Here is a 25,337-nt window from a genome sequence, read left to right as displayed (position 1 = left end):
AGAACAGGGAAACGGGCAGTAGCTGGTGTGAGGGGGCACACGCCAGCTCTACGGAAAATGGTAGCCCCTAGGGTTTTCCCAGTATCCTTACTTCGCAGAGGTCAGGACAGTTTGTTGCTTAATGGATGGATCAATGGTAGACAGTGTTTACTCACTGTTGACACAGGGGCATCAGTGTCTATCATCCGCTCAGACCTTGTGAGTAGGGACAAACTGAAGAGAACACCCATTCCATACAGGCTTAAAACAGCCACTGGGGACACTGCACCAGTGCATGGATGGTTGGAATCGGAAGTAAGGATTGGGACTTGGACATTACCACAGAAATTTCTTGTTGCCGATATCACTGATGAAGTAATTCTAGGAGTGGACATAATGAATCAGTATGGATTTGTTATTGACATGGAGGGACAGGTACTGCGTATAAAAGGGGAAGAGGTGGCTTTGTTTACCCCTGATCAATTGGAAGTTCCTGTAATGCAGGTAGTAGTTAGCGAATCTGTGTCAATTCCAGCAAACCATGAGCACATTGTAGCTGCTAGAATAATGGGAGACCCTAGGGGCAACATGAGCTACCTGATTGAGCCGGATATGACTTTAGGATTGGAGAAGCTCCTGATTGCTCGAAGCATTGCTAAGGTCGGCGAAGTTGTACCAGTCAGGGTAGCCAACCTTGATTCGCGAACGAGGGTTCTGAAACAGGGAGACCCAATAGCTAGCTGTGAACCAGTCTCTTGGGTAGGCCTGTATGAGTCTTCTTCACCTAGCATACATACCGAGCAGAGACTTAATCCTAATTTAGAACAGTTATTGGAGCGAAGCCAAGATAATCTGACAAGTGAAGAGATGGAAGAAGTTACTTCTTTCCTGTTGAGAAATCAAGATGTTTTTTCCTTAGGGGACACTGACCTTGGAAGAACCAGCATCGTGTATCACCGCATTAACACTGGCGATACCGAACCAATCCGACAAGCACCACGGCGACTTCCTCTAGCGAAACAAGAAGAGGCAGAGAAGATGATTGCAAGTATGATGGAGGGTGGTGTCATAGAGCCTTCTGCAAGTCCTTGGGCTTCCCCAGTCGTTCTGGTAGCGAAGAAGGATGGCCAACTGAGGTTCTGTGTGGATTACCGGAAGCTGAATGATGTCACCAAAAAGGACAGCTACCCCCTCCCACGTATCGATGACACACTTGACACACTCTCTGGCACCAGATGGTTCTCTACGCTGGACCTAAAGAGTGGTTACTGGCAAGTGGAGCTGCACCCCGAGGATAAAGAGAAGACTGCTTTCTCAACAGGAAGTGGGCTGTTTCAGTTTACTGTGTTACCATTCGGATTATGTAATGCACCCGCAACCTTTGAGAGATTGATGGAACTTGTGCTGCATGGCTTGACTTGGAAAACATGTCTAGTGTACCTGGACGACATTATTGTGGTGGGAAATACTGTAAAGGAGCATTTAAAGAACCTCCAGGACGTATTTGACAGGCTTTGCCATGCACAGCTCAAGTTAAGTCCAAAGAAGTGCTTCTTGTTTCAACACGAGGTAACATTCCTCGGACATATTGTATCACAGGTTGGGGTCCGAACAGACCCTGAGAAGATCCGGTCTGTAAAGGAGTGGCCACGGCCTGAAAACAAGCATGATGTAAGGAGCTTCTTGGGTCTCTGTACCTACTATAGGAGGTTTGTACCTGGGTTCGCAGCCATTGCAAAGCCTCTGCATGAGCTGACTGAGGAAAGGAGGCAATTTCTGTGGACGCCAACATGCGAGACTTCCTTTCAAGACCTGAAGAAAGCCCTGTGTACAAGCCCTATTCTCGCCTATCCCCGTCAACATGGAGACTATATCCTTGACACAGATGCAAGTGGAAGGGGGTTGGGAGCTGTACTTTCCCAAGTCCAGGATGGGAATGAAAGAGTCATAGCATACTACAGTAAAGTTTTGTCTAAGCCTGAAAGTAACTATTGTGTCACAAGAAGAGAACTTCTGGCTCTAGTAAAATCCTTCCGACATTTCCACAAATATCTGTATGGTAGGAGATTCCTTTTACGAACTGACCATGCTGCACTTAAGTGGCTGTTACAGTTCAAGAATCCAGAGGGACAACTTGCTAGGTGGATTGAACAGATACAGCAATATGATTGTAAGATTGAACACAGGAAGGGCCGAATTCATAGCAATGCCGATGCTCTTTCTCGAAGACCTTGCAAGGTAGACTGCAACCACTGCAAAAGAGCAGAGAAAAATGAGGGAATCGAAGATATTCGGCGAACTACTATAACAAACGGTGAAGACAAATGGGACAATGCCAGCTTGAAATCGGCTCAGCATCAAGACCCTGACCTGGGACCCATTATAAGCTGGATGGAAAAGGGTACTGGACGTCCATCATGGCAGGAGGTATCTAGTGACCGAAAGGAAGTGAAGGCTTATTGGGCACAATGGGATTCTTTAAGGCTTGTGGATGGGCTGCTCATGAGGGCATGGGAAAGTCCAAATGGAAAAGTAGTTAAGATGCAACTATTACTTCCAAAGAGTCTAGTAGCAGAGGTTTTGAAAGAAATCCACGATGGTACTTCTGGCGGACACCTAGGAGTTAACAAAACTCTGGGTAAGACCCGCCTACGCTACTATTGGTTGAAATGTCGCCAGGATGTGGAGGCATGGTGTAGAAAATGCGAAACATGCTCGGCTAGGAAAAGACCACAACATTGTAGTCGCGGAAAAATGCAAGCCTATAATGTGGGAGCTCCATTTGAAAGGATAGCAATCGACATCGCTGGGCCATTCCCCAAGACTAAAGATGGTAACCGGTATATTCTGGTAGTGATGGATTACTTCAGTAAGTGGCCAGAGGCTTATGCACTTCCCAACCAGGAGGCTACCACCATTGCAGATACACTAGTCAACAACTTCATTTGTAGATTTGGGGTACCAATGGAGCTTCACTCAGACCAAGGCCGCAACTTCGAGTCCACAGTGTTTCAGGAGGTGTGCCGGTTACTAGGCATAAATAAAACCAGGACTACAGCCCTACATCCTCAGTCGGATGGCATGGTGGAAAGGTTCAACCGAACTCTAGAGGAACACCTTGCCAAGGTCGTGGCCGAACATCAGCAAGATTGGGATCAACATATTCAGTTATTCCTGATGGCTTATAGGGCCGCCATTCATGACTCGACTGGGCAGACTCCTGCAAGTATTGTATTTGGACAGGAGTTGAGGCTACCCTGTGACATCAAGTTCGGTCATCCTCACCAAGAGTCGACCAGCACTACCGACTATGTCAATCGCTTGGAGGAACGAATGACATTTATACATGACGAAGCCCGTAGGAACCTCCGAATAGCGACAAACCGAATGAAGACAAGGTACGACATGAAGGCTAACTCGGCAGGATACCACGAAGGCGATTTAGTGTGGCTGTATAACCCTCAGCGAAGGAAGGGCAGGTGTCCTAAGCTTCAGACAGCATGGGAAGGCCCGTATGAAGTATTGAAACGGTTAAATGATGTGGTGTACCGTATCCAGAGGGGGAAAAGAGGACGAATGAAAGTGGTGCATCTAGACCGATTGAAGGGATATGCGGGAAGAAATGAATTACCTGTTCGGGACGAACAGGTTTAAGGAGGGGGCAATGTTACGATCGCGCTTGGCTGCAGTGCTTGGCATCGCCGCGCTCGTTCGGCCTGTCTGCGCCCCCTTCCACCTGCATCCTCTCCCTGGTATCTCGTGTCATACTATCGCGCGACATCCTGACCGTCGCAGCGCGCACCTGCCTCAGATCGGGTTACTTAAAAGAGGCCGCACTGCGGAATAAAATGACTCAGACGCCTTTATCGGCGTTCTTAGAGCAGCCACCGCGTCCTTCGAGGACTCACGACGCGTTTCTGGGCATTTCGACGGCGAAGGTCGCGAGATATCTCGGAGACATGCCCGATTGTTCTGGATGGGAACCCAAGGGCTATTTAAGGAGGTTGGGCCGACCTTCGAGTCAGTCAGTCAGTCAGTCAGAGACTGAGTGGGAGTCCTCCCGCAGCGGAGTTTCCGGGCGATATAGTGGCGAAGTCCTTGGACGAAGGTTCCAGGGCAGGGAGTGAGTGAGTTCAGTGGAGTCGGGAGTTTCCGGGCGATAGAGTCGCGGGCGCGGCGGAGTCCCGAGTGAAGTGGCGAGCGAGTCGTCGAGTGGGATCTCGGCGAAGGGTGTGACGGCGGCGGCGGAGTGCGGCGACGGAGTCCCGCGGCGGAGACCCACGAGGGGTGCTGCGACGAGAGTTGCGCCGGAAGTGCGGCCCAGCGAGGTGTGTGAAACGAGTGACTGGGGAATTGACATTTCTTTACGTGTAATTAATTATCTGCCAATTTAGAAGATTATTTGTAAGTGACAAGTAGTAGTAATAAATAAAACTGTGTGTGAAATAAAATCTATTAATTGGGCTATCCTTTACGAACCCCCGCAGGGAAATCGTAACAATATATATATATACACACACACGTAGTGTATAATTTTGAATGAGAAATTTTGAAATTTGTTTTCTTGTTGTATATAAAGAGCATCCATCATCCGATAATATTAAAATTTTAATTCTAAAGAAACATAACTGAAATACAATCTCTTAGTTTCAACACTTTTTGTCAAAAAATCTTTTGTATATTTTAATCTTTTAATAATTTAATACTTGGCTATGTTTGAACATAGGACATAATAATTGGAATGCCTTGTTATTAAAAGTGACTGACTTCTACAAATAGTTTCTCCTGTGAAATAATATTGGTTGTTTACAATTTATATTTTTTCCTCTCGGAATGCATACAAAAGACAACTGAAAACAGTTGATAAATTGACCAATAGCTGTGTTAAAACAAAATAAAAGTGGTGCAAAATGCTGTGTAAAGAATTTATGATAGTTCTAAAATTTGGTACCAAATAAATTTGTATTCTATACCCTTAGAATTTGGATCTGAAGAATTTTGGGTAGTTCTCAGGAAAAGACACTTGTCCAGAAAGAAAAATAAAATACACTTTTTTTTCTTCCTCACATGATTTACAATGATTCTCTAAGAGGGTACTTTTTATTCTCAAAGTAGTGTACAAAATAAAAAATTTTAACGTTAACACGCCCGGATAGTATCAATCTGGCTACAGTGGGAACCATTTACTCTGCGTGAGACAACAATGGTTCTAAATTATTCATCTTCGGGCAGCACTTTCCGATCATTTCCACTCCTCAAAAGATAGTACATATTCAACGTATGCACCTGGGGTGACCTCACTCAGAACTGGGCAGTCAGGTTCTCTTAAAAAAAATTGGTTGTCTGTAAAGTCAGTTTAAGGAACGATGGTTTAACGTGACGTCATAACAAAACATTGATGAAATGATTGCATACTTTTATGAATAAAATTGAATCAGTTTTATTTTAATAATAAAAGAACAAATACTTGAAATTATACCAGCAATCAGATTTTTAAAAATGCAAGAATAATTAACCTTTATTGCCGAAATTGTTGTTGTAATAAGCAAAGAAAACTGCATTAACTTTTTACTTCACTTTGTAAACAGTCGACGAAACAGTTCACGTGTAGATGACTTGTAATTAATTTTTAAAAAACTGGCGTTTGGCTATAAAGTTTAAATATAATTATGGACAAGTTTTCATATAAATAAACTGTAATCAAAAATATCAATTATATGAAACACCATAATTTTTTAGTCAATTGTAACATAACCTATTATTACTGCACTCGCCGACAGCGTAACGGAACACAGCGCAACGGGACACAACGTTACGGGACAATGTGCGTAACGGGACACTTTTTCGTGCTTTGCAGCCGGCGTTCATCGATTTATCAGACGTTGTCACGTCAATAATCTAAACGTCCCAGCGAAGGACACGAGGCTCGGCAAACGGGCACAGATCAGCGACCGACGCCGGGGAGGGTGCACCGGGTACGGGGGGGGGGGGGGGGGGGGGGGGGACCCAGACTCTCGACAGCTATACCTGCCGTGTACTCGCGGTTCTCGGGGGTGTTGAGCGGGGGCTCGGTCAGCAGGAAGTAGTGGTCCTCGGGCTCGGCGCGCAGGTACTTGAAGATGCACTGCTCCAGGAACCTCTCCATGAGGTCCCAGTCCTCCACGAGGCCGTGTCTCACCGGGTACTGGAACAGCACGGCACCGCGCTTCCCCACTCTCTCGCCCTGCGCCGTTTCCCCGGGCAAACGCTTTTTTCGTGTCACGAACCCAACAACATCCCTCGATCCCGTGGAACACGAGCTCGCGTTGAAAGATCCTGGACCTAGCAGAAACTTGTAATATAACGAATTATGATCGTAAGTTGAACTGAACACGAATGAAAAAAAAAAAATTACCACAAGACCTGGCATGATTTGTTTGTATTGCGATATTTAAGATTGTTATTTCCACATTAACAGCAATCATCATGCAACACAGGATCGATGAATACAGGAGCGAGGGGGTTAAACCTGGATACGTAATACAAAAGAATTAACTTTCCCTGTTTTCCCTGCTCAGCAAAAATATCTTTTCCCTGTCTCATCTCAATCATCCTGCCAAGATAACAAATATATTAAACTACACATACTTTTTATAATAATAATAATAATAAAAATAAAACCACAACACAACACACACTCACTCACTCACTCACTCTCACTGGATAAACTAACGTTTTATGGAACCATAATATAATGGTGTGAAATGCATGCAAATGGAAAACCTGGCAACAATTTAATTTTCAAACCAGTAAATTTTTTAGTTTAAAACTGTTTAAACATATAAAAGCATGTAGGTACTATGATACAGAAAACAAAAAAAAAAAAAAAGTTTCTGATAGTGAGGGTTAATGGTGTAATGTTACAGATAGCTGAAACATCTAATAAATCTAAACTAACATAGGCTATCATAATATAATTTGGAAAAGAATAAGAAAACAAATTGTTTGAAATGTCAAGTTGAACATAAAATTATTAGTTTCCAATTCAACATTTTTGAACTCTTTCAAGCTCCCACAACACAGTGCTCATAAATTTTAGTCATGCAAAGACTATTGAAATTCATAACAAACTTTTTATTTTGACTGCTAACATTTATAACATCCACGCCAGTGGCGGATCCAGGATTTTGGTTTGGGAGGGGCTTGACCCAGCTGAGGCTAGGCTTTATCGAGGCAAACACTAAAACAATAGTGGACCCAGATGCTTTTGGAGGGGGCTTGAGCCCCTTAGCCCCCCCCCCCCCCCCTCTGAATCCGCTACTGATCCACGCTAGGTACATTAAATTTTTTGAATTGGTCAATGTTCTTCACGGTTTGCTGAATATTTATAGATATCACGACTCAAAATGGCTACGTGCACATTAGTACGACCAGTTATTAACAGATGTTGCTAGCAGTAAGTATTCGGATACTATCCATCCATTACAAATGCGTCCTTTATACCGTGGATGCAATTTCTAAGGGATGTATGTGCTATGGACGCATCACTACATATTCAGATACAAGTTTTGTTTCCAAGTGAGGTAAAAACCTTCACAGCATATCCCGTGGCATCAAACGCTTCATCTCCAATAAAGAAGTCCAAGTCTTCAACGCCCTTTGTCAAGCGACGCGCTGACTGGTCGCCTACTTTCGCGCTCTCCTTAATGGCGATGGCGGAAGGAATAATGAACTGGGGCTCCTTGTTTGCGGCAAATCCTAACTTTGTGTACCTGAAAAAATAACATCACAACCAAAAAACATCAGGCCAAAATAATTACATACAACACAAACAAACTGCATTTTTAAGTTGAATCATGTACCACAGGATCAAGCCAACAGGATCATGCCATCAGGATATTTCAACGTACTGAACTAAAACAGCAGGCATTATGTACCACAGGATCATGCCATCAGGATCAAGCCTTCAGGATCTAGGGATAAACTGGGATACATGAAACACCAGCCATATCAAACACAGAATATACAATGGTAGTAATCAAAGAATTCCTCAGGAAGACTGCAAAATTCAATATGTCAGCTACTTCAGTCTACAGTAAGTATTACTCACAGAAAATTAACGATTTTAAAAATTCTTTTCAAATTTTTGCTTCCCACCAGACTCATACGTTACGTGACTCAAAATAGTACGTACTTTAAATGCAATGTACCAAATCAAACATTTTGTAATACAATTACTTACTCTAATAAAACAACAAACATGAACTATAAGCATTAAAAATTCCTTAGAATAGAAAAACAATCGTTATTTAAACAAATTTCATTATTACAACACCACCTACATTGACTAAAGTTATCAAAAAAAAATTTCAAAAAAAAAAAACCCCACACTGGTAAACAATGAATGTCACAAATGCGTGAATACGTAGGTATTGTAATGTAATCTGTAAACTGCTATTTTTTCACAAACCAGTAGAACATCTCAGGTATATGGAAAACATGTATTCCTATTTATCGCGGGCAAATAATGAATGGCAACGGCAACGCAAAAGCACAGGTATTGGAATTTAAGATACAATAATTTTAATTTTTTCACAAATTAGTAGGAATTATGAAATCATCCCTTTGGAGTAAATTTAGGGATGTGCGTAGTGTCTGAAAATCATGTTTCCCGATTTTTTTTTCTTTCCGTTATAAAAAGCAGCGATTACCAATCTGTTCTGAGATCACCCATTGTAGGTAATACACGGGAATTTAAATTTTGCGGGCGTTCTTGAGGCTGAGCCGCAAGGATTGCTGGGGTTGGGCGTCGCCAGCGTTCGCCATGTTAAAAGCCCTTAGTTTCTTATACTGTCCAAAGATAATATTTGGTTTAAGTTAACCAATATATTCAGACCAGGGAGATTCGGACCATCACCCACACCACCAAAGACAGGTCACATGGGCCAATTGGCGATCAGTGCCCGTAAGATTTTATTTAGGACATTGCAATTGTACACGGGCCTATAAAGCAGGAGTCACAATGACACAGTGGATATGAAACGACAGGCCCCGAAACGCTCAGAAGCCAATGAAATACACGGTCGCAGTATGTTACCGCAATAAAATATGCACCCTGATGACCAACAAGGAATAGATTATATTTCTAATTTTGTCGTGTCAGGCTGTCTGACAAAAAAACGAAACGGAAACGGAAAGAAAACACTACGGAACTAAATAAAAAAATTTACTTACTTGTAAACCTTTATGCTGAAAAATTTAATATAATTTTTTAATCTTTTAGCTTGCCTTCATAAATGTTTGTATAAACAGATTTAATTGTGTTTATGTTAAAAATTGTTGTTAATTGTATTGTATGTATCTACCTATAATGAACTTGAGACGACTAAATGTTATGTCTTTATGCATTTCAAATGTCAATTAAGAAATAAAAAAGACCTACTCTGTATTTAGTGTTTTATATACTGCATTTTATGGAAGTATTTGCTGACAGGCAAAACAGAAATCGTCGGGTTAATGTTGTCGTGGTATTGTGACACTACGCTATTAAATGTTGACCTGGAACGATGTACAAAGGTTTGTTGCACCTGTCGTGTCGTGTTCGTCGTGGCTTGTGACTCCAGCTTAACGACATGAAAATTACTGATAATTTTGAATTATTGAGACAAAACAAAATAACGGTAATGATAAGCTAGAGACCAGTGGTTCCCAACCTTTCCAGTTGGCGACCCACCTTTCCTTATCCGAATACCTCCACAGTCCATCGGTCCATGGTGGAGTAAAAAACCTTTTTTGTATTGAATTGAAAAATATAATTACTTTGAAGCAAATAGTTATTGGTAAATATTTACTTGCGCGGTATTTCCGAAAAAAAAATGTTAAAAATCCGAAAATACCTTTATTTTATGCTCTTCAACTTCCTCTTTTCATTAAAATCGGCGGAGATTAGAAATTCCAAATACTTTAGGAGATATCGAATTTTTAAATTTCTTCATATGTAGTTGAGCGGTATTTGCGAAAAAAAATGTTAAAAATCCGAAAATACCTTTATTATATGCTCTTCAAATTCCTCTTTTCATTAAAAGCGGCGGAGATTAGAAATTCCAAATACTTTAGGAGATATCGAATTTTTAAATTTCAGCACACAACCAGTGCATTCCTGTGGCGTGCGTGCACCATTGTTTCTTGTTTACGTACGAGTCTACGAGTCGAGTATCTATTTTTTTTATTGGATAATGATGTCACGTGATTGTTCGTGATAGGCCAGAATTCAAATGAACTAATACGTGATTATTTAGTTCAATTATTGTTTAAAACGGTGTATAATTACCGCCTCCAACTTAGGTGAGTTTTTAACGTTTCTAATTTTAAAGTCTTATTTGTTATTTTGATATTGTTGCGCAAGTAATAAGTAACAAAAAAATTTACGTGAGTTGTTACTGTACATCCTTTGTTACGGGTTTGTTAGGTAAGGTCAGTTACATTATAAATAATTTAAAACTAAAGAATAATTAAAATTAATTCACATTATTTTTAATATCACCTTAGTTTGAAAGTATTTATAATGTAACTGACCTGACCTAATCGACCATTTTAGTTTACTGTTCACCGTCTGTCCGGGTTTGTTTGGTCAGGTCAGTTACATTATAAATATTTTAAAACTAAACAGCCATTAAAATTAATTCACAAAATAATTTTTAATGTCGGCTTAGTTTGAAACTATTAATAATGTAACTGACCTGGCCTAATCAACCATTTTATTAATTACGCATTCACGATTCACGTATTCACGACACCCGGCAAAATAACAAAAATGGCGCCGCTCGAATGGTTCCACAGGTCTTGTATTGCAAATTAAAAAATTCGATATCTCCTAAAGTATTTGGAATTTCTTATCTCCGCCGCTTTTAATGAAAAGAGGAAGTTGAAGAGCATATGATAAAGGTATTTTCGGATTTTTAACATTTTTTTTCGCAAATACCGCTCAACTACATATGAAGAAATTTAAAAATTCGATATCTCCTAAAGTATTTGGAATTTCTTACCTCCGCCGCTTTTAATGAAAAGAGGAAGTTGAAGAGCATAAAATAAAGGTATTTTCGGATTTTTAACATTTTTTTTCGGAAATACCGCCCAAGTAAATATTTACCTAGTTATTTATTTCAAAATAGATATATAACCAAATATGTATCTCACTGCACGATGTCCACAGTGTAACTGAGTAACTAAGGTTAGTAAAATAAAGTGCTCACGTGGTGTGAAGAACCAAGTAAACAATCAAAACACAATTCGATTTGTTTCGAATTTTCATATATTTTCTGATGATTTATTCGATGGTGTCTGATAGTTTTAGGATTGAGTCGCAACCCCACCCGTAATCCTTCCGCGACCCACTAAAGGGTCGCGACCCACCGGTTGGGAACCGCTGAGCAAGACGATTTGAAAATTATCTACCTACCTAAAACAAGTAAAGTTATAATGAGCTATTGCCAGTTATTAAGTACTTAAGTCTCTTCAAAATAATGACGAACAAAAATTTCTGTGTGTTGGTACATAAAAATACGTAAAGTTATAATAATACAAGTACATTAAGCAAACTTAACCTAATAAAGTGAAGTGCTTACCCAGTTCCTACATCAATTACACACGCAGGTAATCTTCCTGCCATCGCAAAAACAGTCTCAAAACTTTATCTTCTAACCACACCTATAAACAAAACGCACAGCGGGCGAAACAAAATCTGACAGCATAGATAGTATTATTTATTGTATACAGGTATACACACTTTTTATCTTATTTAGCGTAACTATGAGTAAGTTTAGAACAGTAAAGCGGTTAATACGCCACCATTTTGAATTCAATATTTTTTGTCCTAAAATATATTTTTTTAAATGACAAAAAATAAAATTAATTTTATTTAAAAATATTAGCACGACAAACAAAAAATAATATTTTTTAAAAAAAGTTTATAATGGCTTAAAGTTTAGTTTAAATGTACAGGCTCAAGTAAGTAACAAATAGGAGTAAATTATATTTCATGAGAGTAGCGTTAGTTGGTTGTGGTATGATAATACTAAGAATAGATATTAACTTCAACAAAGATTTATGCAAAATATTATAACATTTTAAGCCATAATATTACTCAACACATTTTTACTTCAACATAAAGATATTTTTTAATAAAGATAATTATGACATTAAATTTCCCAAAAGTGGACACAGGGTTCCTGGGGAGCCTTCAACTTTGCATAATAACGACTTTTTCTGGTAACTATAAATCATAGCACCCAAACCTTATGTTAACGACTACCCATATGTTCTCATGTATTTTTGCGTGCAGGGCCTAACCTGACCGTTATCAATTTCACCATGTCACGTGGGGTCACAGGGTTAAGAACTTACGGGACAGGCTGACTTCAGAGGAATGTATTTTAATTTATAGGCTGCTCATACATCTGCTGTTGCGGGTCTGTCTTCGCAGGGGTTGCGAAGATGTGGCAGACATCTCTCGGTCACTCTGCTGTGGATTCAGAAATTGGTTACCTGGTGCCAGCTTTGTGGAAGAGCAGTTTCACACTCTGAGGCGGAAGTGAATCGTTTGGCCCAGTCTAACTGACTGAGGACGCACCTGCATCGGAGAGCTCTGTAGTAGGAGCCTCCTCTGCCCCCAGTGTCTACAATATTTTTACGGGATTGAGAAGCTCCAATCATGCAGCAATAAGACTGCTGCTAGGACTGGCGATTAGCGTAACGTGTAATATGTCTTAAGGGGTACTGATGGCACTTGTCAAAACATACCCCATGTATTGAATGCAAATAACGTATCAATAAAACTACATGATCCGAAAACTTTTTACAGTCATTTATCAGTTATAATTAGTCATCGTCAGGAATCAGCACAGTTAGTTGGTTAAGGACTCTGCAACCAAACTTAGTTCGATTTGTATCCATCAATAGTGACACACTGGGACCATTGACCCACAAACACAGCATTCGGCTAAGCTTTGAGCTAGCCTGGTGCCCTCCCAAACCATTTCAGGGATTCAGCACCATTAAAAGCACTTGGCCCACCACTTGTTTTGACACAGAAATCATGGGTGATGTCAAATAGTACCCTATGTGGTACAATATTTTGTGAAAATACGACTTCATAATAATCTATCAAGAAAAAGGAAAATGTATAAGAAAAAATAATTTTAGATGCATGTAAGGATTAGGGGCAAATGGACCATCGACGAGCGAGTCACAGACAAAGGGTCCCCCTTCCTCATGGAAAAATTCCAGGCAAGCGACGTGCTCGTCAGATTCTCATCTCATATTCCCTCCCCACCATGCGCACTAAATTCCAGCTCTCTCTTTCCCTCTCTTCCCTTCTTGGAGCAACTTCCATACCTTTAAAATTTTTCTCATTCTTCATTACTCCAACCCCTCTGCATCCTTCTCCATCAGCGACTCCAAGTGTCGGCAGTGTTTGGTGACAATCGGAAAACATGGGCCTGGAGCATCTAACAGCTACAACGCACATGTAAAATAGGCACAGCAGCCGCGCATGGCCTCGCTCCTTCCCCACTTCACCAAGACCGATTATAAGATATAAGTCGATTAATTACCTCAAAGTGTCTGCATGGTTTTCCATCGGGGAGACTGAACTAATGGACAAAAATATTATAGTGATGTAACATGTGCATAGAAAACTGAAATTTAAGTCAAGCATGTAATTTTATCTAGCGTGAGTTCGTAAATGGAGCAACTACTGTTAGCCTCTTGTCTGCGACCCATAAGCCAATTCACAAGACATGTCATCATTATACCAGGACTGGGAATTTTGCAGAGTGAACAACATATAGAACCGAGATGCAAATTTGTCATGGAATTAAGTAGCATATTTAACCAAAACTTAATTAAAATAATAAAAAGTGACTTTTTAATTTTTAAATTTAAGGAATGTTATTTTTGAACAAAAAATATTTCAAAGTTTTTAGAAAATTTATGTAATTATTTTAAATTATGGATCTCTTGACGCCGTCCGCGCTGCCTGTCCTGAAATTACGTTAATTAAAATTATATAAAGGAAATTTGGTCTCAAGGGCGGGGTTCCTGGCCTCATGGCTGCAGGCAGGGACGCGTCGACAAAGGACCCCCCGGGCTGTTATGGCCTCCCAGGACGCCGTATTAGTGAAATAAACAAGTAACTTTGATTGTTTTATTCCGGTAGCACACGTTACAGAACGTCACACAAGGCACTGGCACGTGACTGGCCGTATCGTCGTCAACCTTCACTCCGCCTACACGGCCCTCGAATGGCGGCACTGATTACGTCTCACGGTGTTCCGAGGACTACTCCAACGAGGGGTGCAGGCTAACCTGAGCTACGGTGATGACGACTCGTGGCGTGGCAAGTCTGGTGCATAACACGTGATAGTTCGTGATACACTTACTACGTGAATCTGTTACTGTCTGTGCGGGTTAACAATTAATACTGACTTATACATGGACGTGATGATGACGACACACATTAATCTTAACACGGCAATTAACACTAAATAATTGTGAGTACGTCCCGGACTCGAGGTGTGTTCGGTTCCTGGACTTCTAATGATCACGTGATGCGAGACTGGTTCTCGCAGTGGCATGAGCCACGTTTAAACTGGGAACGGGCGCGACGGGACCCAACGTGGTCTCTCGTTCACGTCCGTTGCACGTCCCAGGGGTTGAGGCGTTCGTAATTTCAGTTACGCATTTGGCGCAATGCCGCCCTGCGTGGGCAAAGTTCTAATTCTCCATGGGGAGGTTTTATAGCGTGAGGCACAGGCACCTCGGCGGGCTGCCTTAAAACACAGAATTACGTATTACTCTGAAAAACCCGTGGTCGGGTTGCACACTTGATCTAAGGACCGCACCACATGTCGTACGGCCGGTTAGAGCCGACCGGGAAGCTGTAGAAAGAAGATTCGGAGATAATTACCTATTGATGCTAAACGTGGAAACTGGCGCGAAAATTGGAGGCTCCCTGTGCGCAGGGCTGCCGGCCCTGGCGAGTGCTGGATGGCGACTGACAACTCTCCCTGGCAACTGGGCCAGGGAGGGGAGGAAAACCCGCGGGAAAAACGACGGAGCGCGGGAAGGCGATGCCGGCCAGTTTTGTGAATGGAAATAATTTACAATATCATTAATTAATTAACAAGAATTATTAGGCTCATTAAAAGTTTTAGTTTGTGTTTGTTAATATTGAATTACATATGCACTGAATTACATATGCGCATTGCCACACCCGGCCGGGCGCTTTGTACACCTAGCCAGCCGTGACTGACGTCACGCCGTTCGAGGCACTGCACTAAGCTACACGCGCGGGCATTTTCGGTGCACTGACACTGGCTCAGGTGTTGAGGTCACATAACAGCCTGTGCTCTCAGAGGGAGCACCGATGGCGGCGTCACTCTTATTGAATCACTTTTATACGACAAAATGCTCGTTCATTTATTTTTACTGTTCGCAGTGTATATAATTTAAAGACAGGGTGGCTACATACTGGGAAAACCGTTAAAAGTAAGAGAATTTCAAACTAGTCAGGGAAAACCTGGAAATGTCAGGTAGCTTTTTGGGAGTCACGGAATTATTTGAGATAAGCTTGTTTCAGCACTGTAATGGTTTATTCAGTGGCAATTTGTTATAAAAAACCAGTTTGCTGTATAATTGTAAAAATTATGTGTTCATATTACTAGATTCATCCAATAATTCTCGCAGAATTTTTTTAAATGTCTATTTAAAAGCATAGTACCGGTCTTTTTCCTAAATTGACAATGCTGCAAGACAATGCTGCATAGCAAAAGTAACTTCAAGCTGTAATGTTGGTTAACCTGCTTTTGTTAAATAACAAAAGATGTCGTGCGGGGCCGTAGAAGACTACCATAATGGCAGTATTCCGCCTGGCCTCTTCGAAAAAGGCGGAAAAGTACCATAAAGGAAAATTGCCATAATTGAAAAGGACTGAACGGAATTCTGCCATACTTTCTTATACACTCCATGGAAAGAGTACAGTGGCATTGCTCTCGAAGTAGTGTATAGAATACTCGGTAGAAAGCTCTAGCTGTTTCTCAGGATAACTTTAAAGCTTACAGATAGCACTTCTGATGGTTGTCGCGGCCTCGTCTCTGGTGTGGTGTGGAGACGGGGTGGACATCGCTCGGTCGTTCGGTAGTCGTGATGTTTGCCCGCGCCAGCTCTTGGGTAGAGCAGCCTCACACTCTGAGGCGGGAGTGGACCGTTCGGCCCAGTGCAGCTGACCGAGGATGTACTGACAAGGAGTAGCTAGCAGGAAGATTGGGTGTAGAAGAGAGGGATTCCCGCGGTCTCACGAAGAGTCGCTAGCGGATGGGTGGGCAGAGAGAGGTAAAACGAGAGAGAGATAAGGAAGCCCGCGGTCTCACTAGGAGTCGCTAGCTGAGGAGAATGGAAGAGAGGTAGAATGAGAGAGAGAAACGGAAGCCCGCGGGCTCACTAAGAGTTGCTAGCGGAGGAAAGGAAAATGAGGATGGCAAGCCAATAATACCACTTTTGCCTGTGTCAATATTTATTCTCCCAGATTGGCTGGGAGAGAGGAGAGCTGTCTAGGCCATTTTTTTTCCTAGCCTAAGTTAATTCTAAGTGTGTAGGGGAGGGTCAAGGTTAAGGGAGGACCTAAGTGTGTCTCAGGCCGAAGCCTATACACTCTACCATGCAGGTTTTTAACCATGCAGGACAAGGGCGCGTGCATCGTGTGCTATTGGGGTTTACTGGCCAGCCATGGCTGCGATTGGTGCCATGACTGATGCCCCATTGGTCGCCTAGCTTAAAAGCTAGCTAATGTGACCCAGGTAAAACCTGCATAGACACAGGGAAAACCCTGGGCCAGTTCATGCGGGGATCAAAAAACATGCATTAAGCAAGCAGGTAACTACTGGACAAGAGGAAGAAGGTTCCAGGTAAGAAGAGTTGGAGGGGCTGAAAAATCAACCATGCTGGAGTTGGGTGCTTGGGCCTTGCGGCCTGCAATTAAAGGTTGGGAACTCCTGGGTTATTATTAACCAGGGGCGCATGCGCCCCCAGGGGCGGGTGACTTCACTCGTCAGCCCAGCCACAGCTGCCCAGGCAGCCACAGTTAAAACAGAAGTGGGCAAACGAGCCAGTAAACCGGCTCGAACTGCTGGCTCTCGGAGCGAAAGGCAGCCTGACATTGCGCCATCTTCATCTTCCTTCTTCCAGTCAACAGCCAACGACCTTTCAAGCCAGGGTGGGGGTAAGTCGTTCAGGCGAATGAAGTATCTTGCGAGTCGGACCCTCTTGCCCCCCAAATTCCCGGGTTGGTTGAAGGTCGCGCCGCCCAGGTTACCACTGGCTCCAACAGGGCCCCAACTTGAAGGCACCGCCATCTCTTCCTTCAGAATTCCGATGCTGTTCAGTTCCGTTGCGCGCGTGGCAGTCTACAGCTCCGCAAGTTCCAGCCCGCAGTTCGTCTATACTTCGCTACTAAAGCACATCGAGCTCCCCTACAGTGCCTTCGCCGACGAAGCTGCTTTCTGCCGCATGCCGAGCTACATTCAGGCTACTTTTCTCCCCGACAGCCGTGATAACGATTCCACAGGCCGGCCATTGGTCCGCGGACTGCTATTGGTTATTCACAGCCACCCCAGCGAGATTGCAACTCTCGAGCTGGGCTCCCGTATCCGCCACCCGCGGGACGCGGTCGGTAGCAGATGGCGCTGCTAGGCCGCCCCCAGCACGCACACAAATCCCACACGCACTGCCAGCCTTCGGTTACCCAATAGGGCTCAGGGAACTCCCAGCCAACAGCCCGCGAGAGAGATGCGCACGCCCCGAGAAACGACCACCATACACTTAATAATCTACATAAATATTTACAATAATAACATATAGAACATAACTATAATACATTGTCTCTTTATATTTACTACTGCCATCTGGTGACGAATGGTGGCACTACTAGGGCCATGGCTGGGGTATTGCGCCTCGGACAGGACTGTGACCCGGGTTTTTGTTTAATAAATAGGCGGTACGACGTCAGATGCCCCCCCCTCCCCTGGAAAAGCCCGGGTCTAGGCCGTCCGCGCGCCCTCCAGCAGGCACATGATGCCTTCTCTCCTCGTAGTTGCGAGCGTCAGAGCGGGCCTGCGGGTTCCGGACTCCCTGGGTCGCCATTCACCAGTGTGTCCAGTTCGCGGCCAATGACGTAATCTGCCAGGTACAGTGGGGGCCGGCGTCGTCGTCGTCGGCGGTGTCTCTGGTTGTCCTCAGCTGGTTCCTTCACCTTGACCCGAAATTCGGTATCGGCGAGGGAGGCACCATGCCCCCATCCGCCTCGGGTAGGGGAAGGTGGTTCTGTTGTCTCAATGTCATCTGGTTCTGTCACCAGGGGCTGTTCCTTCGTGGTACCTATGCCCGCCTCTGGTGTCTCAGTGACATCAAGGATCTGAATTCGTGCTGGGTGCCTCTGGTGCTGTTGCCTCGGGGTCGTGACAGGGGCTTCTGCAGGCCTCTCCATTCTTGTCCTTGGGCTCGGTGTTCCCTGGAACCGATGCTGCATTCCTTGGGGTGTGACAGATTGGTGGTTGTCCGGCATCGGTCCTGTCACATCTGGAGTAGGGTCCTCCATGGCATTGCCCCCTTCCGGGAGTGCTGTTTTCCGGATGTGGTCCCAGTGTACTTTTCGCATTTGTCTACCCCGGCGCACCAAATAAGTGCTTTGACTCAGCTTCTTCAGGATGCGGTGTGGTCCCGACCACCTGGGGCTCAGTCCAGCACAGTAGTTCCTAATCGCATTCGACAGGGGATGTGTGCGGACATACACGTGGTCACCGGGCTGTAAATCCGGTGGTTGTCGTGTGGTCTGCAGGGTTATCTTCTGAGTGTAGGCCCTCTGGTGTTCTCGCGCTGTTGTCAGCTCAATCGCTTGCCGCCGAAAGCGATCCTCGGGGTCTTCCCCTTCATCTGTCACTCCGTGGGCCGTCCATTCGCCGGGCATGGGCAGATTGTGGCCTTGGACCATTTGTGCCGGGGACATCCCTGTGGCTGCATTGGTCCTGCTGCGGATGCAGAACAGGGCCTCCGCTATGTGTTCGTCCCATGTCGTATGGTCATCCCCCAGACGTATTCGCATTTGGACTTTCAGCTCCTGGTTACGTCTCTCCGTTGGGTTGGCTTGTGGATGGTAAGCCGGCGTAGTCCGGTGTTCCACTTGCCATGCCTGACATAATTCTTGCCACGGCCTTCCGATGAACTGGCTGGCATTGTCCGTCAGGAGGTCCCTGGGGTATCCCCATCGTGGAAAGAATTCCGTCTGCAGGATTCTTGCAATGGTTTTGGCTCGGATGTTACTGGTAGGATATGCTTCTACCCATCGTGTGAAGAGGTCCGTGACTACCACCAGGAACCTCTTTCCTCGGGCAGTATGGGTATACGGCCCCATAACATCCAGCGCGATGGACTGGAATGGGGTAGTGAGGAGACGCTGCTGCTGCAGCTCGGTCCCATCACTCTGCCGTGCCTTTCGCTCCTGGCACTTCTCGCAGGTCCTTACATACTCCTACATGTCCCGGGCTATGCCGGGCCAGTGGTAGTGCTGGCTGGTTGCCCGTCGGGTTTGGTACGCTCCTGGATGTCCTGCCAGGTCATGATCGTGCATGAAGCGCAGAACGGCTTTCCGTGCTTCCGGTGGTACATAGATGCGCCAATCCTGGTTGGTTCCTATCCCCTTCGTACACAGCATGCCCTCTCTCATGGTCCATATCTCATCCAGTCCTTCTGCTTGCTTTGCTCGTCGACGCTCAGCATCTGGGGAGGTGCGTTGGGCGTCGAGAACCCGTTGTTTGAGTTAGATCAGGTCCGCTGGAGGTGGGTCATCGTCTTCTCCCACAGTGAGCAGGCGACAGGTCGTGTCACTTGACCTGTGGTCGTGTGCCCTATGGGAAGGTGGCAGTATTTCCTCCCATGACACGTCATCTTCCAGGTGGGAGTCCTCATCGGGGTCTCGCGACAGGGCATTTGGCATCTGGTTTCCTACCCCAGGGATGTGTTCGACAAGGAAGTCGAAGGATTGTAGGAACTGGGCCCACCTTACGAGCTTGCTCTTGCGTCCCTGAAGTGTCCGTAACCACGTGAGACATTGGTTATCTGTGACCCGGGTTTTTGTTTAATAAAGAGGAGGTACGACGTCATGGTGATAGTTGCAATAAAAAATCATTTCCAGATCGCGGGCAAGAAGAAAGAAATGTTTCCAAATATGTACTATATGTACTATATGATGATTAAAAAAAAATACATAAGGTAGTGACATTAACCCTGCTACCTCCGTGTGAATTTTGTCATAATAGGTAATGTCTGAAATCACGCGGTAGGTTCGGCCTTGTGGCAGGAGGCAGAGGTTCGACGCAGTAGGGCCCCCCGAGCTGTCTAGGCCACTCGGGACGCCTGATAAGTCCAAGAAAACACCGGGTTACAACTTATTAATTTATTCCAGCATAGCCCTTTACAAGGTGCTACCCCTCCTGGCCGTAACAGTTGTCCCGAAACGAATCGTCACATGCGTGATCACGCTCTCAGTGGTGGCTCGTGATTTTAATATGCGGTAAGGTCATTCAGTTCTGACACGACACGATGATTACATAAACGAACCCTAAACATGACCACACTTCACAATAACATTACGTATGATGCTGGGTTAGGATCGTGTAGGCCTGCTATCCCGGTGACGCTACAAATGAGTCCTGAAACTGTCCCAGATACTGATGCGTTCGAAAGTTGGTTACATATTGCATACTGGCTGCCTCGTGCAGGCTAAAACTAAGTAGCCGACTGGCTTAGATATTGCGTGAGGCGCCGACGGACCATCTCCCAGATCTTACACAGTACTTACGTATGACGTAACATGCTTATTCTAGAGCACTAATTAATTAAGTCACATATTGCACGGTAAATCGAGACTGACCACGGGACTGAAGGAAAAGGTTTAAAATTACTTAACTATGGTAAACTACATGTCAGTGAAAATGGTGCGCGGAGGCTGCCGGCCTCTGTAAGCTCCGGAAGGATACTGCCGCTCTCACCGCGCGCGACCCCCCTCCACGCCGGCCCTCCCTCGCAAAATGCGTGATTTTCGTGGGAAACTGAACTGGCCAGGTTTGGGACAAGGCGCACGGTGAAACATAATTTTGGAAAATATAAAGTGTTAAACAATAAAAATAAAGTCTAATATGTTCCTGTGGGAAAAATATACAATTACTCTTATAGTTCGGCAGAGGGATATGCCACACCCGGCCGGTCTCCTCCGCCGACGTGGCACTAATTGTGTGGCATTCGCCCCGTTGCACTTTCTACACTCCGGTGCACGCACGAGCGCGTTCGGTGCACACGCTTTCTTGAGACATTGATGAGGTATAGCGGTCTATGCTACATAAAGGAGCATTGGCTGTCGGCGTCAGTAGTTTTCCATTAAGGTGTCGTCGAGCGGGCTGATCCCCTTATTGGTTGTGTAGGTTCTTGGGCTAGCTCAGTTGGGGGTGGGTTTCGGGCCGCGTGGCAGTTAAGAGGATCTAGCCTGCTAATAATGAAACTACATAGGGTTTCGTGGCACTCACTCTTTTTATTGGCCACTATTTGCACTGGCACGGGGCTATCGCAGTTCCCGCCTACGACCGTTCTTAGGTGAGGCCTGACTACACGAGAATTTCCCCTTACACGGCCGCCTATGGGAAGTAGTAGGCGCCGGCGTCGCGGCGCTAACCGATGGCGTTTGTCCCAAACCGGCAGGGCTTTGATTTCCTGTCCTATAGCGAATTCAGGCAAGCACTACCTGCGGACACAGTTTCTGAAATGTCCCATTAAAATGGCGAGGTCTCGTCCATGACACAATGGTACTATTTTATCCTAGGCAATGCATGACTATACAAGCGAATAAAGATATATATATATATATACATACATACGAGAGGAAAGGAAAAAATTATGAAACACTAATAAAAAGAAAACTAAACTATTTACAATAAGGCGACCCCTTGGCAATAGTTGACATACTAATCTCCATAGTTTCGAACTGCCTGACACGACTCGAAGACTGTTGCTGATCTATTCCCCGCGTCACTGTCGTTAAGCCCGGAGGCCTCTATGCTCACCCGTTTCACTCGTCTTGGCGAGAGCTCGCGGCCGACACGTCACTCCTCCGCGGTTCTCCAGACGCGACTCCCTCCTCTGCTCGCGCCGACCCCCTCCCCGCGCGCGTCTCGTGCAGCATCTCACGTCCTCGTGGACGGGAACCCGCGACTTGTTCACCCCGTGCATATTAAAATACATGTTATTTACCCTTCTAATTTAAATTATACATGATGGATGATATTATAGTTTTTACAATAAAAATTATGTCCTGCTGAAAGAAAAGAAAATATACATAAAAAACTACGTCGGAGGGACACTGATTTATTGAAGGTGGCACCACTGGCTCCCGCACACGCCCGCGCACAGAAGAAGGCGGTGACGCGCCATAACGGCCTGTAGGAGCTAGGGTGGCCTCTGGGTCGACGTCAAATGCCCCCCCCTCCCACAAGGCCATTATGCGCGTCAACGTCTCTTAATCGCATCTGCCGTTGCACTCGTTGATCGTAGAAACGAGAGGGTAGGAAGTGTCTTGGCCTCTGGTGTGTATCGTGTGCGGGTGTCTCGCGAAGGGTGGCAGTAAACTCATGACACTGAGTCGGGATCCTGTGTTAGTGTGGTGGCTTGCCTTTGGTAGGTTATTGCACTGAAATTCCCGTAAGTAGGTGGGTACCCGCCGTATCCTCCTAGGTCGGGAGTTTTCCCCAGATTCGCTTCTGGAAATTGAGGGGCTGAGCGAACAGTTGGGGTCTAATGTCCTGCCCTTTCCCCCCATCCTCGTGGTTGGGATGGCAGACCACCCCGAAGATCCTGGTTCACCTGTCAGGACCCCCATCAGTTCTTCCTCCATCCCCTCTGTGTCCCCCCGTTCTGTATCTGAGTCTGGTTCGGTGACGGTCATAATGAACGACGAGTCCGCCAGACTCGTATTGAGGGGCCAGAGAGGGGTGTCTGGGTCTTTCCCCTCCTCGTCCTCCCCGTCCGTGTCCGGTTCCGTGATGAACTGGATCACGTTTGTGTCGGCGGTCGTTTCGTCTGGTTCCCCAAATGTCCTGGCTGGTTCCATTACGCTCTCTTCTGCCCCTCCTGTCTCCGTTCCCTTCATGGCTGCCCCTGTGTCGGCTGCCGGTCGCGTCTCTGTCACGTCTCCTTGTTCTTTCTGTCCCGCCATGTCCTCGTCCCACCTTCCGTCCATGTCACGGCTGGCTTGGTTTGCGTCGGTGACTGGTGTAGAGGCAGACCCCTCTCCCCTGTCCGTGTCCCTTGGAGCTTGTCTCTCCCCCGCGGCTAGGCGCAGTTGGTCTCTGTGAATTTTTGCGGGCCTCCCGCTTGGTGTACGTATTAAGTACGATGTGGCCCCCGCCTGTCGCAGAACGGTCCTGGGGCCCGCCCATTTCGGGGCTAGACCTGCACAAAAGTTCTTTGCCCTTGACGACAGAGGATGCTGTCGGACGTACACTTGGTCCCCGGGGTTCAGAGTAGGGGGGGGTCTAGTGGACTGTGGTGTCGTCTGCTGTAGATAGGCCTCCTGTCTCCGCCTAGCCCTCTCCTGCATTCTGGTCAGCTCGGTATTGAGACATTCGCCCCATCCGGCTTCTGTGGCTGCCGCCTCTACCCGGCATTCTCCTGGCAGCGCCAGGTTCCGCCCCATGACCAGCTCTGCCGGCGAGTAGCCCGTGGCGGCACTCGTACGACGCCTCAGACAGTATAAGAGGTTCGGCAAATGGGTATCCCATTTTGAATGGTCCTCTCCCAACCGGAGACGGAGCTGAGCCTTTATCTCTTGGTTCCGTCTCTCGGTTGGGTTGGCCCTCGGGTGATACGTCGACGTCGTGTGGTGGCTCACCCCCCACCTTCTGCAGGCCTGTTTCCAGCGGGCTCCCGTGAACTGACATCCGTTGTCCGATAGGAGCACCGCTGGGTACCCGAAGCGAGGGGCTACCTCTCCGTCGATCAGCGCTATCAACGTTCCCGACCGGACGTTGGAGACCGGATAGGCCTCGACCCATCTGGTAAACAGGTCTGTTAGTACTACAAGGAAGCGCTTGCCTTTGCTGCTGCGGGGATAGGGCCCCATGATATCTAGAGCTAGTGTGTGGAATGGGTGTTGCGGGCGGCGAGGTCGCTGTTGCTCCTCGCCGTCTGTCCTCCGGGCCTTGCGCTGCTGGCAAGTGTGGCAGCGTCGGACGTATTCCCGGACATCGTGTCCCATGCCGGGCCAGTGGAAGGAGACCCTGATTGCCTCCGCGGTTTGTTCGGCCCCGGGGTGGCCTGCTAGCTGGTGGTCATGGAAATAACCCAGTATGGCCGCGCGGGCCCCCTTCGGGGCGTGAGTTCGCCAAGCATCACCACCTCCCGGCACCCGCGTCTGCAGGACCCCGTCCACGCAGCGCTGATCCGGTACCACCTGGTTCCCGCACGCCTCCACGGCGGCCTTCGAGACGTCGTCCCCCCGCTGAACCCGCTGCACGGCGCTAATCAGCTGGGAGAGAGTGTCCACTGCCTCGGGTTCAGTGACTGGTTCCTCCTGTGTTACCGCGTACAATGCCGCGGGCCCCATCTGGTCTCCCGTGACGGGTGCGCGCCCTGACGGAGGAAGCAGATCGTCCCACGTGCCCTCGTCCTCAAAGATGTCCTCTGGGTTAGGATGTCGTGACAATTCATCGGCAAGTTGGTTAGTCCTCCCTGGCACGTGTTCCACTGTGAATGCAAAGTTTTGGAGGGTCACAGCCCACCGGGTAAATTTACTCTTCCTCCCTTGCATCGAGTTCAACCATTTTAAACACTGATTGTCCGTCCTAAGAGTAAACTCCCGCCCTTCCAGATGGTGTTGGTACCGCTTGACAGCCCACACCACTGCCAAGCACTCCTGTTCATTCACATCGTAGTTCCGGGCGGCCGGCCCGAATTTGGCACTGGAATACTCCATCACGCGTCGCTCGCCATTGGGTCCGACCTGGTACAACACGGCCCCCATACCTACTTGACTCGCGTCCGTTTGTAGGTACAGGGGTTCGCCCGGCACCAGCCGTGCGAGGGTGTGACTGTCCTTGAACAAGCGCTTGACAGTAGCCAGGGCGCGGTCGGCCTCCGCGGTCCACCTGTATTTTGTTTTGGGGGATAGCAAGTCCGTCATGGGGGCCGTCACCGCTGCGAAGTCCGGTATGAAGGACCGCAGCCAGTTCAGGAGCCCCATGAGTCTTTGCAGCTGTTTTCTCGTCTGTGGAGCCGCCTTGGAC

General features: G+C 46.3%; 2 protein-coding genes across 3 annotated transcripts in view; one reads left to right on the top strand and one right to left on the bottom strand.

Annotated features, from left to right (window-relative positions):
- Positions 1–11,820, bottom strand: part of LOC134538279 (actin-related protein 3) — a 31,365-nt gene extending 19,545 nt beyond the window's left edge. The window contains exons 1-3 of one of the 2 annotated variants that reach the window (XM_063379451.1): positions 11,583–11,820; positions 7,550–7,730; positions 6,007–6,163 (exon numbers count right to left, since the gene is read on the bottom strand). In XM_063379451.1, coding sequence (XP_063235521.1) covers positions 6,007–6,163; positions 7,550–7,730; positions 11,583–11,626 — 382 coding nt within the window. In that variant the 5' untranslated portion in view covers positions 11,627–11,820. The remainder of the gene's footprint in view (positions 1–6,006; positions 6,164–7,549; positions 7,731–11,582) is intronic. The other variant, XM_063379450.1, reaches the window with a different exon arrangement.
- A 12,581-nt stretch (positions 11,821–24,401) lies between these two features.
- The window catches only part of LOC134538602 (actin-related protein 3C-like), a 155,527-nt gene continuing 154,591 nt past the window's right edge, over positions 24,402–25,337 (top strand). The window contains exon 1 of the mRNA XM_063380030.1: positions 24,402–24,427. Coding sequence (XP_063236100.1) covers positions 24,402–24,427 — 26 coding nt within the window. The remainder of the gene's footprint in view (positions 24,428–25,337) is intronic.

The sequence above is a fragment of the Bacillus rossius genome, chromosome 13 (assembly GCF_032445375.1).
Source record: "Bacillus rossius redtenbacheri isolate Brsri chromosome 13, Brsri_v3, whole genome shotgun sequence".
Taxonomy (NCBI): domain Eukaryota; kingdom Metazoa; phylum Arthropoda; class Insecta; order Phasmatodea; family Bacillidae; genus Bacillus; species Bacillus rossius.
This window is presented reverse-complemented; position numbering and strand designations above follow the sequence as displayed.